Here is a 17456-nt window from a genome sequence, read left to right on the forward strand (position 1 = left end):
CCCGTCTGCAAACAAGTCGAATACAGGAAGCGCGGGAGCGCATTCGCAGAGTGAATCTACGTCTTTTTCCTCGCAGTTAGTAGAGGTTAACAACAAATTAGACCTGCTTCTTTCTCTCAAGAGCAGTGTCGACAGGCTACTTCAGCTTCCTGCAAAAGTCGAGGAGCTCCTGGCCGTCAAATCCGCTGTAGACACCATGGAAAGGTCCATAGCTGAGGTGTTGGAATCAATTGCTTTTCACTCAGCTCAGTATGACTCTCTTTTAAAGAAAGTGTCTGAGAATGAGGCCACTGTGGCTGAGCTGCAAACTGAGGTTGGGTCTTTAAAATCCACTTTGTGGGCCCAGTCACAGGAGATTCAGCTCCTTCGTGCTGAGCTCAATAACTCCGAGCAATTAAGTTGGCAGTCTAATTTAGAGATTCATGGGTTTCCATGCAGCCCTAAAGAAGACCTTTCACCCATATTAGGTGGCATAGCCCAGAAGATCGGCATACAAGATTTTCAGACCTCGGAAATTGATACCGCCCATCGCCTGCCCTCTACTCGAGGAGCCACCCCGGTTATTCTGGTGAGGTTTCGGGCAGTGCAGACCAGAGAACGCTGGTTAAGCTCTCGTCGTTTACTGGGTCCTCTTGCACTTGAGAAAGAACTGCCAAGACTATTCTTTAACGAGAACCTCACCCATGCGAACAGGGAACTTTTGTGGAGGGCAAGGTCGAGGGGAAACGAAAAGCAATATAAATACGTCTGGGTGAAAAATGCAAAGATTTATGCAAAAAAGACACAACATTCTACAGTCATTCGCATTAATTCTGTGGGTGATTTGGAACTGATTGTCTAATAGATATGACCTCATCGTTTTCTAATTTCCAAGACTTTAACTCGCTTCTTGCGGATTTCGACTTGTCTTCAGTTAATGCACTTACCTTTGTTCACATTAATATTCGAAGTGCTCGGAAATACTGGGACCAGTTTTGTGTTACTGTGAATTTTTTGAAATCCCTAGTGGATGTTTGGGTCTTAACGGAGACAAATTTACCAAAAGATTTAATTAGTCAATTTTCACTGCCTGGTTACAGAGAATTTATTTTCGTCCGTCCTTGCAGGACAGGAGGTGGTATTTCAATATTCGTGAAAGATTCGTGGGAAGCTTTGAAACTGAATTTTACATTTAATCATGCGGAATGTTTAGCCCTGAATATTTTTAACTCAAGATATTCCTTAACGATGGTCGCCTGCTACCGTCCCCCATCTGAACGCGTCTCCTTATTCCTGGAAGAATTGAGAGCATGTCTGACTGGCTTGCAGGCCACGGAACATATATGTCTGGTTGGAGACTTTAATATTGACACTCTAAATCCTACAAAGGCTGTTGTGTACGACTGTCTCAATATACTTGCTGAATTTGGCCTTGTAAATTCTATCCAAGCCCCTACCAGTGAGGAACATTTCAATGGTAGCTTTGTCACTTCCTGTCTAGATCACATTAATGTACGTGCCCACGGCGTTTCAGTTAAATCTGCGGTTGTCTCACAAAAACTTGCGGACTACTACTTCACGGCTTGTCAACTGCTCTCAAAGGATTCTGTCAAAACCATCTGTTCTAAAAAGAGACAAGTTAAAATTTTTATCGCAAAGCGTTTGACAAATTAATCTCATCATATGACTGGGACAATTTTTTGCGGTATTTTAGTCAACAGGAGATTTATTCAAAGTTCATTCAGCTATGGAGAACTTTTACTGACTGCAGTACAAAAGTAATTATCGTTAAAAAGCGTCGACCTGAACTCGCGTGGCTGAATGGTGACATTATTGCCGCAATCAAATATAAAGAACTTTTGTGGACGCGCAGTCGACAGTCACCGAAGAACGAGGAATTGCGTATTAAATTTAAAATTGAACGCAATAGAGTAACCGCAATGATCAAATCAGCTAAGCGTATCTATGTCAAAGCAAAGTTAATTGAATCCCGCTTTGACACCCGGGTAACTTGGTATCTTGTCAACGAACTCCGTGATGGTCCCCGTGCTAGACGTTCAGTTGACGAAACCGTGGAAAAGTATTTCCCGTGTAGTCCTCTCTCTGCAGCCAATGCTTTCAACACCTATTTCGGAAAGACCTCAAGCATATCGCGCGATAATGAAGTAGATCTCTCGCTCTCAATCATTCCAAATGTATCGTCCGCTTTCCTTCATGAAATAACTGAGCAAGCGCTACAAACTATGTTGTTCAGCTTTAAACCTGGTTTGCCTCCTGGAATTGATGGTGTACGAATGTCCGATCTGTGTACAAATTACAACTCACTAAAATATATACTTCTACGGATGTTGAACGGTTTTATAGCTTCAGGCATAATTCCAGACGACCTTAAAATAGCCATTGTAAAGCCTTTATTTAAAAGTGGAGATCACGGTAAGGTCGAATGCTATCGCCCTATCTCGATCTTGCCTTCAATCGCAAAGATCTTGGAGAAACATATTTTTATAACAATGACTGATTTTATGGATAAATTTAATCTTTTTTCCCCACAGCTGTATGGTTTCGTTATTGGAAAAGGCACACAACCTCTTCTTGAGGACTTCTCTGATCTGTTGAACACTGCCTTCGAAAATAATCTTGTTACGTGTGCGCTTTTCTTAGATGTTTCGAAAGCTTTCGACTCTGTGTCACACAAATTTCTTTTGAAAAAACTCCTTAGCTTAGGATTCAGGGGTCCATTTTATTCCCTGCTTAAAAGCCTTCTGTCAAACCGAACACAACTAGTTTCGATATCTGGACAATACAGTGCTAAAATATCTTTGAAATCTGGCGCACCTCAGGGGTCTGTGCTCTCGCCTCTTCTTTTTAATATTTATGTCAACGAGCTTTTTCAGGTAGTGAAATACAGTAAGATATTTCAATATGCAGACGATACCGTTCTAGTTTCAAGTCATTTACATTATAGTAAGGCAGTAGAATTACTGCAGTTTGATTCAATTAAGATCATGGATTGGTTTTCGAGAAATGTCATTAGCGTCAACACGAAAAAAACGCAACTAATGTGCTTTTCTAGTCCGCTTAAAAGAGTCATTTTAAACAAGCCAATACTTCTGCACGCTTCAGACTGTGCTTCTTGTGAATGTGTGCCAGTAGATTACGTGAACACTACAAAATACTTAGGAATTTATTTTGACTCTGATTTATCGTGGAACTCCCATCTTTTCTACATCATGAAGAAGCTGCGAGCAGCATCCTGCACCCTCTACAATATAAGAACATTTATCCCCATGTCAACCCGAAGACTCATTGTGCACGCACTCGTTTATAGTGTGCTTCAATATGGAATTACCTTGTTCGCACAATGCACAAACCTATTAGAAACTAAAGGAAATTCTCTCTTAAAGGGCATCTTGCGTAGCGTGGCATATGGCTCCAATATTCAAACATCAGACAACATCTTTGATGATCTCTCTTTACCATCCTTTCGAGCCCTATTTCTGCATACCGTTATACTCCGACATTACTGGGATAATACCTTTAAGGTTCCCAACGTGGTTTGTCGTGACCTTCGGAAAGTGGCACCATATGCCACGCCGCGAATTAGTACTCATTTTGGGACATGGATTCGGAATTATTATGTTCCAAACACCTTTAACAAACTCTCACCTGTGCTGAGTGACATCACTTCTCGTGGAAACTTAAAAAGAGAACTGAAGACTATGTGCTCGCCCATAGGAAAATAGCGTCAACCTTCAAGGCTTTTTGTAATGAGTTTGTACTGTGCAATTCGTCTTTAACGATATTTACCATGTCGCGTCTCTGAATCTATGTAACTTCTTTGTTCTGTGTTTTTTGGTTTTCTTTGTGTGTGTGTGTGTGTGTGGTTTTTTTTTTTTCATTGTTATGCGTGCTTTTGTTGATATTTTGTTGGGATCAGTCCTACAAGTCTTTAGGACTTTGACGGTCCCGAAATGATACTCTGAAGACGTTTAAGCACCTGCAATAAATTTATTATTATTATTATTATTATTATTATTATTATTATTATTATTATTATTATTATTATTATTATTATTATTATTATTATTATTATTATTGTTATTTTTTTTTTCATGTTTACTGTAGTGTATAAGTTTCGGTGTGACAGTACCGAGACCATATGGACGTCCCTGGACACATAATAAAATTTATTCTTGATATTTGATTCGTGATTATTAATGATACTATTATTTCACTTTGCAAAGGAAATATTCACACGTGTGCAAACTGATACAGTGGTATCGTTCCCTGAAAACGCTTACCGGTGCCATATTTAGTTCTATAATTTTCTTATAATCCACGAAGAAGTTAGCCCGTGCTTCGACCGATCCCCCCAATTTCATATTCAATCAAACAAATGATAGCTTTGAGACGCTACCATTTGGTTCGGTGAGCTAGCACCACATTTTAGGCGAGGAGTAAACGTTCATTGTTTTTTTTTTTAACTTAAAAAATAAAAAGCCCAGAGGTTTGTACACTACAAACATCACAACTCAATGCTGACATTTGTTTCTAAGTTTGTTCCAGATTATCTCATATGAACCTACCTAATATGAAGCGGCTTTATGTTATACCTCATATGAACCAGCTCTGTGCTACTAATGACAATATCTCATATGAACAATACCTCATACATTATTTCATTTGAACCAGCTATATGTTACATTGGCAGAAATACTGACACTGGAGACCATTAAAGACTTGAGCGTGTCGGTGATCTACATTGACTTAAAACGAAAGAAACACATAAGAGGACGAAACAGACGACCTAATAATGTTTGGTGCTTTAGCACATCGGCTTCTCATAACGTACGAAGTAGCGTAACTCCTGAAAAATACAAGTATTTGAACGGTTTGACTGCAATTTCTAATCATTTCATGTTGCTACACTTTAGACCGTGAATGAACCACAAAATTAATTGAATTTTCTTACTTAAAAAATGGCAAACTTATTCGCTTGTATAAAAAGAAAGTAAACTGTATTTTTGAACAGTTCTTGCAAGCTGATAATTGTAAGTTCACTAAATTTATTGTTTCAATATTTTGGGAAAAGGGACAAAGAAATACATCTCAGACGCGTATCACCTGACAGAGTCCATCATCCCCAAGGTGCAATTCATCGTTCGCGAAGAAAAGTACTCATACGGGAGCAAATCAAACAAAACTAAAGTAAACAGGCTCATTCAATGATTTTTTACGTATGTCGGGAATTAAAACAAACGCATGGCTTATCTGCCTTTTTTTTATTTGGGGGCATCTTTACATGCGGAGAAAATGAGGAAGAGGAGGAGACGGGAGGGGACGTCAGAACACCGAGCTCTGATTCGAATGACAGCTGGGTAGACCTAAAGCCTTTGTCTCCACTCCACTCGTGGAACGTGTTACAACGCGAAAGCTAAACGTCGGGTCTCTACGTCCTGCATACCAACGCGTTCCACGAGTGCAGTGGATACACCGGCCGCTAGCTTTGGGTCTACTTACTAATCGTTCCAACCGAAACTCAGGGAAATATCCAGGTGCCCTGGTCTCCAAAACCCCCTCTTTCTCTGCGCATTGAGAACCAAGAAAGCTGTCTAGCTGACAAGTCGTTTCAATTAGCTGCAAGGGGATTGAACTAGAAGCGGCACTCTGTCCAGCTTGTTTTCTCCAGCGCTATCTGCTTACCAATTCAGGAATTACGAACTGAACTAATGGGGGGCGAAAACGAATGAATCGATTCATGAAACCTGTTCGAGTTTTGTTTGTTACTTTGTTATGTCGGTTTTCTCGGTGTTTTTTGCTGTTGGTTTGTTTTGACTTCTGTATATACCAGTGGAAGGGGCAAGCGGCTCCGTCAAGCTGTTCTCACAGCTTTTTCCTCTTGTTTCTTCCATTTATGTATCGAAATGAAAAATAAAGTTCGTTAGTGGTAATAATATAACAAGGCCCAAGGACATGATTATTTACGTGAGCTATCTGGATGGAGCGCGGGGCACAGCGTAACATAAAGAAGTGTTGGCAGTAAACGTAGCGACGGTTTTCGGACGGGTTAAGTCGGATCTCTATAGGTAGCAGTCGCCAAAGGATGCGAGCTTTATTCGCTTTGGCCTCTCTGTTCAGCAGGTGCTGTTCACATGCACGGTGCATGCTGTATTACTGACGTAGGCCGGAGTGGCTGAAAAAGATTCCCTTCTCGGACGACAGGAGAGCACGACCTCCAGCCAAACGGTGCAACAGCGTTCGGCTGCGACAGCTGAGCGCTGCGTCGTCCTTGTTCTTGTCCCCATTCGGGTAGTTTTAATGTTAGCCGCTCAGGACACAGGGGTTGCAGCTCCCTGCCAATAGCTAAGGTTCCTAGCCCACACATTCTAAAACCTCTACAGTCTGTTGTCGCTTAAGAAATGTAGCATACGTACGCTTTCCGTCAACGACCAAACGTTTCCACTTCAAAAGAGCAAATGCTGGAAAGGAGCTGAGTTGCGAGAAGGAAAGCACGAATCATGGCGAGCAGAAAGATTTGTTTTGAGAAGCTTCTCTTCCAGTTCTTTGTTTGTAACATATGGGCACTGCGGCGACACGCTGCCTTGTCATCTGATAAACGACGAGAAGGCTCGCGTCCGATATAATGAGCCCCGCGCTCTTTTGAAGAAAACAGTTGTAATATGAATATGGAGTTCACCGGACGTACCCACAGGCGCAAATTCCACCAAAATCTTTGCTGCTAAAACGGCCATGTCGTAATGCCATAAAATCCTGTTTTTATATTGCCGGCATTAATACTTGCCGGAAGTTAGGAAAACCATTATGTGTTTTTTCTATGCGCCTTTCAATTTTCCACAGCGTCGCAACGTCCATCGGCTTAATTGAAGGCAACGGTTGCCATGAAAGATTACGGAGATATTTGAAAGCGGTGATTACACGACGGAGAAAGTCTGGTGATTTCTTCCCCGAGCGTTCATCACGTGACGAAATTGAGAGGATTTTCCGTTGCGGATGGGTGACTCAACTGTTTGGCGGAGGGAGGCAAGGATGCTTTGCCGGTACAAACAATACCTGTTTGGGGGCATAATAGTGTGCTTTTGACGATATTTTCTCGTGAAAGAGATTGGTCGCATATGTAGAAATGGCTACCTTTTTTCCTAGATGTGTCAATAGAAGGAACCGCTCAATTCGACAGCTAACGTTGACATGTCTCCAAGCCGGCGATTCGTCCGTGAGAACTACTCATCTGCAAAGAAAGTTCCGCTCGCTGGTGATGCCGCTCTCATTCAGCATCTGATTTCTTCACTTGCATGACCGGTTAATGAAAGTAAAAATTACACGCAAGATCGATTTATGAAAAAAAAAAAACGAGCATGGCAGTTATATTTCTTAAAGCAAAGAAATGTAGCTTCGACTCACTTGACAGAAGCCAGGATGATGAAGGCAACGATGAGACTGATGAAGGACACTGTGTAGCCAATCTTCGAAATAAGCTTGATGGTCGGGAGGTGAGGCTGCAGAAAGAAACTATCATTATAACTCTCAGGAATGCTAAGCCGAAAATCAGTTTATCATTCCCACTTAATATTGAATGAAAAATACTATTTACGATCACATATTATCAACATGAATGAGGGCGCGTCACTGAAATATAAAGATCGAAAGCATTGCAAAAATACCTGCGGAACCAGGGTTTTCACATTGCCCTGGTGCCTGCTTTCACAAGTAAATGCTTGCTTTTACTTTACTTCACAAGTAAATGCTTGCGCAAGGTATAACGTAGAGATAGGCAAAACGGCTCACTTCAGTGAGCGGCGCGGAACGGCTCAGAGCACTGAAATGAACCGGCACATTTGAACTGCTCACCGGCTCACTTCGGTGACTGAATCGCTCGGGAGCGAGCCGAATCTTTCTCAGCCGCTGCTTTAAAGGAGCTGTGCAACAATTTCAGGGCTTTGCTTAAATAATTGTGGAAGTTGATGCCTGACACTTCTGCAGTGAACTACAGAAAACAGATTTTGCCTGGATACCCTAGTTTTTACTTAAAAAAATGAAAAAGATCCAGGTTTTTGCCGCCTCTCAACTCGTGCATCGTCTTCCGGGTCACGTGCACAGTGACGTCACTAGAGTAGGCGCGGAGTTCCGGAAAAGTTCTCTCTTTAGAGCCATCAGCGAGCAGCGAGAACTCATCCGCTGCCGACCGCGTGACCACCCGTCCTTGCCAGTGTGGCGCTGTCCCCCTCCCCCTCCGGCTTCTGGCGGCTGTTCGCGGTTTTGTGGACCTAGGATAGATGGCGCCACTAAAACTCCGTATAATAAAAGTTTTGTCGATGATACCAGGGTGTTGACGCATTTATATATATGTCGGAACGACAAGATTTGTAAAAAGAGTTACCTTTTATCAAGCAGGTATTCGCACAACTTGCTATCTTTCTTACAACGACCCAAGTGACGTCACGCCGCTTGTTTCTCATGGCCGCCGCTCGTGGCTGCAGGTCGGGAAATATTCCAAGTTTTGCCTCGCTATTACGCGGCGGAATCGCAACATTGCGATGAAAAGAGGTGTGTTTTCTGCCATTTGTGACACAGTGAACAATATCAAAAGCAGAAAATGCCAATTCCTTCAACGTTAAAATCGTTGCACAGCTCCTTTAAAGAACGAGTGAGCCGTGGTTCTTTGGGAGAGAGAAAGTCCGCACTCTCTCGTTCACTGAGCCGTGCCCGTAGTTGTCCCGAACCGTACTGTCGGAACCGGGTGGCCGGGTCCACGTATGGTACCGTTCGTTGACCGCTGCCGTTCGAAAGATATCTCACGAGTCTTGCCGATTGTGCATCGTGTGGTTGTGCGGCGCATCGAAAGTAGTAGTGAACTACCTATAATACTGCTATTCTACTCATGAATATATCCTTTTTTCAAAGCCTGTAACTAGACTGCAAAGCGAAGGTCACACTGCAACCTGTGCTATGCAGTCTAGTTATTTGGTATTAAAAAAATATGCATTAGTAAGTAGCCATGTTATAGGTACTTTCAGTGTGTATGGAGAATAAATTTATCAATTTCTAAATTTAAAGGCGCAATTTTTTAATTGGAATGACCCCTTATTTTGTAATATTGGGGATAGAATTTTTATGATATTCTAGAAGGCAGAATGCAATGTATTGTTCAAGAAAAAAAGAAAAAAACTTCATCGTCATTACTTTAGGTTTTCTGTTTTTGTGGTGCTTCAAAAATCAGTTTAGTGAAAATAAGAACAAAAATCGTGAATTTTCTTTCAACTTTATTCAGTTATATACATGCGCATCCATACAAAATTAATGTCAAAATAATTTGAAGTACAACACAAAAATGTAATTCAACAAAGTACTTAAGATCCACGAAACTTATAGATAGCGTGCAAATCGCACCCGGCAAAATACCCGTCCAATGCCGAGCCCTGTCCCGGCTTTGACTCGGGACTCGGCACGGCTGACCGAACGAGAGAGAACCGGCTTCCAAGAAAACCGCCGCTCACTTTTACTGAGCCACGGCTCACTCGCTCTTTAAACAGAGCGGCTCAGAAGATCCGGCTCGCTCCTGAGTGACTCATCTCTAGTATAACGTGCACCGCCATATGTGGCTACGCTTTTCTCCTGAGATGTCTCTGTCAGAGCTTGTTCTTATAATCTGAGTTACATCAAAGATTACGGAAATTCAACCGTTGTGGCGACTTCGACTGCCTTCAAAGTTTTTCTACGTGGGTACTCTGGTGCGCACAACACGACTCCCGAGACGGTTGTGAACTGACAGGTACGTGTCTGTTTTCAACCTGACTTCCACATATGGAATTTATGTCCGTATTGTTTAGGTGACTTTGTGTGTGCTACTTTATATTGATCTCAGTAGAGCACGTCAGTGGGTATTTGGCTTTGAGACACGCCTTCATGTCTGCTTCAGGAAGGGGTCGCCTTTCTCTTTGCGTTTCCGAGGCTAAAACAAAACCTCAAAAGGAAAAAAAAAAAGGTTTTCTTGAAATTGAAGGTATTACGATAGTAATGCATTTTATATGAAAGTACGACCAGCACAAACCACGCGTGTTATGCATTTCATGCTATGTTAGGGAGTTGTACTTTATAATTTGATATTTCAAAGCTACAGTGGGCTACAAATAAAACATGTTTCACGCCCATATAAGTGTAAAAAGTTTGTTTGTTTTTGAACGAACACCCTTCGTACACACTTTTAACACGATGTATGTTTCTGTGGGGACAAGGAACCACGCAACTTGCGTGCAGTTGAAAATTACGCCTTCGTACACCCCTTCCTATACCCTGCAGTAATTGGAATGGCGTTCAGAGGGTGTACGAACTGCGTGCACCCTGCACTTTGACCGTGTAAAAAGGGTTTGATGGTGATACTATTAAATGAGGCTTCCACGTAACAAGTTACGATTACAGCGAACGTTACCCCAGAAAAAAAAACTAATTGAAATATAAACAATATAGAATAAAACGTAATTGATTAAACATAATCAGTAACTGAGTTACCGTAATGATCTAAAATTAATAAGTAACCGATTACTTGTAGTCAGTTACATCTTTTTTAACTTTTCAAACCATCGATTTCTTTTTTTTTTCCTGCGGTAAAGTTCGCTGTAATTCAATTTGTATTGTTCCGTAATCAATCGTAATGTATAAATTACATGTTTTCAAAAAAAACTAAACTCATTGTGTTGAGTTGTTTTGTTATTTGTTCGTAAAAATCTGTCTGTCTGCCCGTGCGTCAGTCGCCTATGCTCACCAACTTTGGACACACCTTTTTACCCCTAAGCAACTAAAAAGCGATACCGAGATACCAGAATAATTAGAACACAGTTGTCTAAACTAGTAATGTGGTGCGGAATTCTCATCTGGAACATGAACAGATGTGCTAAAATATGGTGCCCGACGCTGTCCTTTGAAATTAAAATACGAAAACAGCGCCGATGTCGTCCTCGCGCTAACAATGTAGAACAGTCACAGTGCAACACTGTTGGCGCAAATACAACATCGGCGATTTTTTTCGAAAGAGCTCCCAATGACCCATTTCCACCTGGTTGCTAGATTCGATTGAGGTCTTTTTCCTTCATTTGAGGGGTGAAAAGGCACTATAGACAACGACAGATTGAGAAGAGCGAGGCGTGTTATTCGAAGAGCATGCCTCCGCCGTGCTTTCGGAACTCGCGCACGAGATGCCATAGCGCTGTCGTAGGTACGACCAAAGTATGACCTATGACTCTCGTGCTGGGGGGGGGGGGGGGGGGGGGGGATGGATACCTGAAGCTCCTGCTTGCCTTTCTTACCTTGAAAGTGACTTTAACTATCCGTCGTTAACAGTTTCTCGCTATGCATTGGCATTTGTTTAAAATCAAGAGCATTCGGGTTCCGCCAATTATCGATGGCATAATGAGGTTGGCGTGGCAATTACACGTGTCGATAAACTCTCCATTAAAACGCAGCAAATTTACAGAGTGTTAAACCAATTCAGCCTTTTAGGCCGCACCACTTGAATATGTTTCGCTATAATGATCTTCATAAAAGACACAAGTTTAGAAAATTGAACGTTACAGGGACAGGTGACTCGCATAGAGAGCGACCGGAATGAACGAAAAAATTACTACAAATGTAGCACTCACCCAAGGGTGAGATCATAGTATTCATGTCTCAAAACGACAGTCTTACGAACGTTTGACGCCAAAACCACTTGCGAAATGTGTTTTTTCTCTGTTTTTCTTTTTTTATCTACACGGCTATTCTTCTTCAAGGAAGAATGAACCACAAAGCTTGCTGCGGGATAGCTTGGTCTATCAGAATATAAAAATCTGTCACGTGAGCTTGGGCTCTACGCGTCTCGGGGCCTAACAATAGAGTCACGTGATATAATGCCGCGAGCGCAGCTCACCAACCAGGCAGCGCGCTCGTGGCCAAATGTATATTGCGCGTGCCTTCGACGGAGAAGGCAAAGGTTCGAATCTTGCCTGCGGGGACGCATTTTTGTTGACTCTAAGGTAACGTTCTGGTAAATTCGAGAAACGTGTTGCTTGTTCGAGGTCAGAATGTTCTACACGCTGAACATTCTACGCCGATTATTCCAGAAGCCCACGTGTGTACATAAATGGCTCCGCGTGGCGAGCCGCAGTCAGTTTCGCCCCAGCGTTCGACTCTGCTGTGACGCCGACTTCGACGCCCGGGACGCTCTGCTTACCTCTGTTCCCTTTTTTATTTTTGGGAACAAGTTCGGCCCCATTAAACTTTTCAGTCTCCCCAGTCATTCTTTGTTTCACCTTGTCATTCGTGCCAATATTTTCAGCGTACTATGGGAGCAAACGGGAGGCAATATCCACCACTGCTCACCTCTGGGAGAAGCGGATGTGGGATCGTCCCCTTCGCTCGGCCTTTGCTTATTGTTTGGGCTATCTTGTCGGGCTGGTCTGATGGGAAGCAATGCAAGGGAAACGGACTAAAGGGGGTGGGGTGCTAGATGTAAGTTTTAGGGTCATTTTTTTAACAAGCGTTGGTTAGCGAAGGGAAGGCTGTGGATATGCTTCTACTAGAAAAGTGAACCCGCCCTGCACTATGCGGTTTCATCAGGTTTGCTCATACGCTTGTGCGCGATGCACCTACAGAGTTCATGAAGAACTGGGCCAGTCATCGTTGACTTTACAATTACTCGTTTGAGTTTGCGAAAATCTTCTACTTTATTGTGAGCCAAGATAGTCAGAACACCTCGATACTACAGTCAGGACTTATCTTGTGTAAAGTCTTGAACATAGTAAACTGACATTGCCTGAATTTCGAGACGCAGCTAAGGGAGGATTACATACAATGAACGAAAAATAGCGGTGTGTACGTGTGCCTGTATGTGCGTGCGTGCGTGTGTTTTCTTTTGAGAAGACAACGCGCGTGCGGATATTTGCACATCCATTGAACGAGACCTTCGGTAAGCAATAGTTCATTACCTGTCATATTTTGAGCTATTGCGTTGTTCTTTTATTTGCCCAATATTCATTCAAAAGTGGAAGACGCTCCGTTACAAATTATTTTATCTACAAGTAATGAAGTGTTCTTAAAATGAAATAGTAAAGTGGTTAAAAATTTTTTAAGTATACTCTCAGACGTACTTTATGGTTCAGTGGAAGCGGTCCTTAGATTCATCATACCTTATTCAATGGGCATTGCCCCTTATGGTTTTGGCTAGATTAATTGCACCATTTCTGACATGTGTTCCGCAGCATCACACACTATTACTAAATGTGTAAGAAACTTATCACAATCCTCTTTTTATTGTGTTAAAAAATTACACCATAATTTCAGGTGTTCGAAAATGATGCCTTATATATAGGGTGTTCGATCATAACGCACTAGTTGTAGCGTGTTTGAACTATACGCCTCTTTTCACGGTTTTTGGAATGACACCATTTTTCTAGAGTGTTTCGAAACCCAAATAAGGGTGCTTCCAACGAGACAAGCCATTTATACCAATAAGAGAGCAAAGAAGTTAAGTGTGACTGGAGATGATGAAGACTCCTCCTGTCAAAGCAGGTTAGGGAAGCGTCGAGCAGCAAGTTTAATAAAACTTTCTGCTGTCAAATACGAAGAAGTCGCTCTTCCGTTTCCAGTGTACAGTAAGTATGTCTTATGTATTTTTATTATACATTCAAGCATAAGGGCACGTAATCAAGCAGACACGTCGGCACTTAACCCGCAGGCTTCAGGAATCAAGTAAAATAAAAAGTGCGAAAATGTATCTCCAACCAAAATTTGAAAGGCAACCCGACGTTTCAAAACCAACTCGGTTTCTTCAGGGGTGACCGAAGGTACGCGGGACAGCAGCAGCTCCTAACCTGTTCGTCTTCAAAAAAGAAACAAAGGAACGAGAAAAGGAAAATAAATTAAAAAAGGAGAAATTAGGAAATTGAAAAATGTGAGACGGATTGCACCTTGCCGTTCTTTGATGTGCTGGTGAACCGACAAGGACAAGGTCTGACGTCTACGGTGTACCAAAAACCAACGCACACCGGACGCTACCTCGATTTTGACTCCAACCATCCAACGAGTCATAAAATCTCAGTGGTTTCGACCCTCCTGCGTAGGGCAATGACTATCTGATCGTCGGAAACCGATAAAAAGAAGGACAAAAATACCACAATTGAAGACCTACGGAAAAATGGCTACTCTAGTAGCTTTTTTGAGCACATCGCCTGACGCCAAGGTCTCGCCAGACGAAACCAGATGCCAGTAGAAGAAAGAAAGACCCATCGAGTCGCGCGCATCAGCGTTTCCTACGTAAAGGGAACCAGCGAAGCGCTCGCACGAGTACTGGGAAAGGAAGGTATTCTGCTGTCCCACAAGCCCACGTCCAAACTGGGAAGGTATATGCCAAGACCGAAAGATCGTCTACCAAAAGGAAGAGAGCAGGGCGTGGTTTACACCATTCCTTGCGCAGAGTGCCCCGCGACCTACATCGGCGAGACGAAGAACTTTCCCGTGCGTATCCGCCAACAGAAGAACGACGTGCGGAAGCTTGACAGTGAGCGCAGCGCCATCACCGAACATTGTGATAACCTAGACCATCGTATTATACTTTGCAAACCGCGCACATGGTGGACACGGAGCCCAATTTTCGAAGAAGACTTTTATTGAAATCGTGGCAAATCCAGCACACGCCAGGAAGCTTAAACAGGTCGCTGGGCGCTTTGCCCTCTGTGTAGGCGCATGGCCTCCGTGACCTGACGGAAAAGCTGAAGAGACGACCATCTGCATAATAAAAAGTTATTTTAAAATTTTTCAATTACTTAATTTCTCATTTTTTAAATTTCTTTTCCTTTTCTCTTGTTTTGTTTTCTTTTTTGAAGACGAAGACGTTACGAGCTGCTGCTGTGTCCGCGTGCATTCAGTCGCCCCTGAAGAAGAAACAGAGTTGGTTTTGTAACGTCGGGTTGCCTTTAATATTTTGGTTGGAGATACAATTTTGGACTTTGACTCTGACCCAACCAGGCAGATTTCTGCCGAATATGTTTACTCTCAAGTAACATATAGAAATACAAATAGAGAGTCAGTGTCTCCCGGATAAGCAAGCGGCTTACCACAATGAGCACTGGCATGCATAGACCAAAGTGGTCGCTGCGAAACGTTTGGTTTTGGGGAAATTATCTTGGTAAGCAAAACAGGTGATGTACTTGAATTGTGTTTTTTTGGGATCGCATGTTTTCCGCAAATTTAAGTACAGCGAGATTACTACATTTATAAATTCTAACATTGAACATGTGATTTGTGTCACATATGTTTGCGCACATGTTAACGAGGCAGGCACGAGCATGCACTTCTGATCTGTGGTTTTTTCGTCTAATCTTCAATTGGCATAGTGTATTTTTACGACTTGGGATTCAAAGTTCCATGTTTTTTTACACTTTCAAGAGAGCATAAGCGAATATTTTATATTTTGCTGTTTCCACCACAAGGGTTTAACGGAAATGACATTAACGGACGCCACTCAATAAGGCAGCCCTGTGAGCTCGGGGTGTTATGCGATTGTCAGAGTGTTTAGGCATTATACTTGTGTCCATAATATTTATACTTGTCAATCGCTTATACAGCTTTTATACTCTACTTCGAATCAGTAGTAAACATCATTATCTATTGTCCTGAACAAAATTTAAAAAATATATATATGCCGCACTTGTGGCGGTTTCAAGGTGAGCTAATTGGTTCATTGTTATATAAGGTGCCTACTGAACATGAAGGATGGCTTTATGCAGGGAGAGACAGAAAAGGCATACACACCGCAGAACCATTTAAATGTTTTGCACCTTTAAGTATGTAAGTTAGCTTGCCCAGACGCTTACACCCTGTGGGTGCTACACCAGGACCCTAAGGATGCGGACGATCTTAACAGCATTCGAGGGGTAGTTTCAAGCAGCAAGTTGACAAAAAAAAAACAGAAAAAACAAGCACCAGATGCAGTTCTTACAGGCACAAAAAAGAAGGTAAAGACGTAATCGATTTCGCACGCGCGGGATCATGACTCTAATGACTATTCTTCCGCCTCAAATAGGGTAAAGTGGGGCAAAATAAGACGCGGGGCAAAATGCGACAGTTTGTGTTTAGAGCCACCCACCTCCTACAGAAGCATCCAGAGTGCTTTCAAACTTCACATGGAGGTGCCACGGCCTGTGCACTTTGCACGTGTAAACATTGATAACTGTTAGCAAGAATGTTCGGGAGTAAATAAATGCGGAGTTGAGGTTGACGGTGCTTACTCCCCTTCAGTGTTGCACGGAACGGCGTTCCAAGAAACGGCGTTCCTGGAACGCGCTCCATTTAGGAGAAACGAAGGAGCGCCGCCGTTTCATTTTTCATCGGTGGAACTGGAACGGGAAATCGTTACATTTTTACGGGAACGGAAGAATGAACAGCGTTCCCTTTGCTTTGTCCAGTGGGGTAATTTTTATTTTACTTCTAAGAGGACAATTCTAAAAAAAAGTATAAGAATATATTTACGGACAGCAGGATCTCGTTAAATGTTTTGTTACTTAGGGTTTATTTTGTGGGGTCTTCGCTTGGTGACAGTAGGGCGCAGGAGGGCTAGTGGGCATTGATTCTCTTTTCAGTGCCCGAGACTGCGGTAAAGAGATCAAAACATTTAGTCGGAGGATAGGCAGAAAAAGGATGTCTCAAACTCAGCTACTTTCTTTGCTCCCACGAATCATGATACAGCCAGAAATCTAAGGCCGACTACAACCATCACTAAACTTCAAAAAAAAAAAAAAGCTAGCCATTTTGAAAGAACTGATTACCAAACAACAAATGCACCCTTGCATCCGAAACATTGCCTAGATGCACAAAAATTTTCCTTCATTCCCTTTCCTCTTCTCCCACCTTTAAACTGAACAACAAATTCGACCTACACGAAAAAAGACTGGTAGTTTTCAAGACTGACCCTCCAAAAGCCTTACACTCTCTTCCACTTGCTTGCCTTACGGACAGCAACATCGAGAAGCAACTGTTGTTCAGTTCGAACACATAACTTCGCTAGATTGAAACGTGTAAGTTTGTTGTAACAGTAGATTTGGCTTGTCTGCATAGCCCACCACAAACATGAATAAGGCGAAACGCTGAGATTTTTAAAAGTGAATATAACAACTAATGAAACCTTGCATCCGCTTGTTGTCCTTCCTCTTTATGTCCTTCCATCACGGCATTCAAATTCGTATGTTGCCATTTGTTGAGATCGATAAAAAATTTAAACTTTGTTTGATATAACTAAATATGGTAATTAGCTAAATACACATCTAACGTATATGTAACGATACGTTCCATATTTTTAAGTGTAACGGGAACCAGTTCCTTTCTCACAGATGTAACTTGTAACGGGAACGCGTTCCAGAAATCAAAAGAAACGAGGAACGAGCTTCCGTTCCACTTTTTGAGGAACGTGCACAACACCGCTCCCCTCCAAAAAG

At 42.4% G+C, this 17456-nt stretch overlaps 1 protein-coding gene across 1 annotated transcript in view; it reads right to left on the minus strand.

Annotated features, from left to right (window-relative positions):
- LOC120841722 (parathyroid hormone/parathyroid hormone-related peptide receptor-like) overlaps positions 1-17456 on the minus strand; it is an 88503-nt gene that overhangs the window by 51589 nt on the left and 19458 nt on the right. The window contains exon 4 of the mRNA XM_040212684.1: positions 7399-7493. Within this exon, the coding sequence (XP_040068618.1) occupies positions 7399-7493 (95 nt within the window). The remainder of the gene's footprint in view (positions 1-7398; positions 7494-17456) is intronic.

Source organism: Ixodes scapularis, unplaced genomic scaffold (genome assembly GCF_016920785.2).
Source record: "Ixodes scapularis isolate PalLabHiFi unplaced genomic scaffold, ASM1692078v2 PGA_scaffold5__190_contigs__length_132052651, whole genome shotgun sequence".
In the NCBI taxonomy this organism is placed as follows: domain Eukaryota; kingdom Metazoa; phylum Arthropoda; class Arachnida; order Ixodida; family Ixodidae; genus Ixodes; species Ixodes scapularis.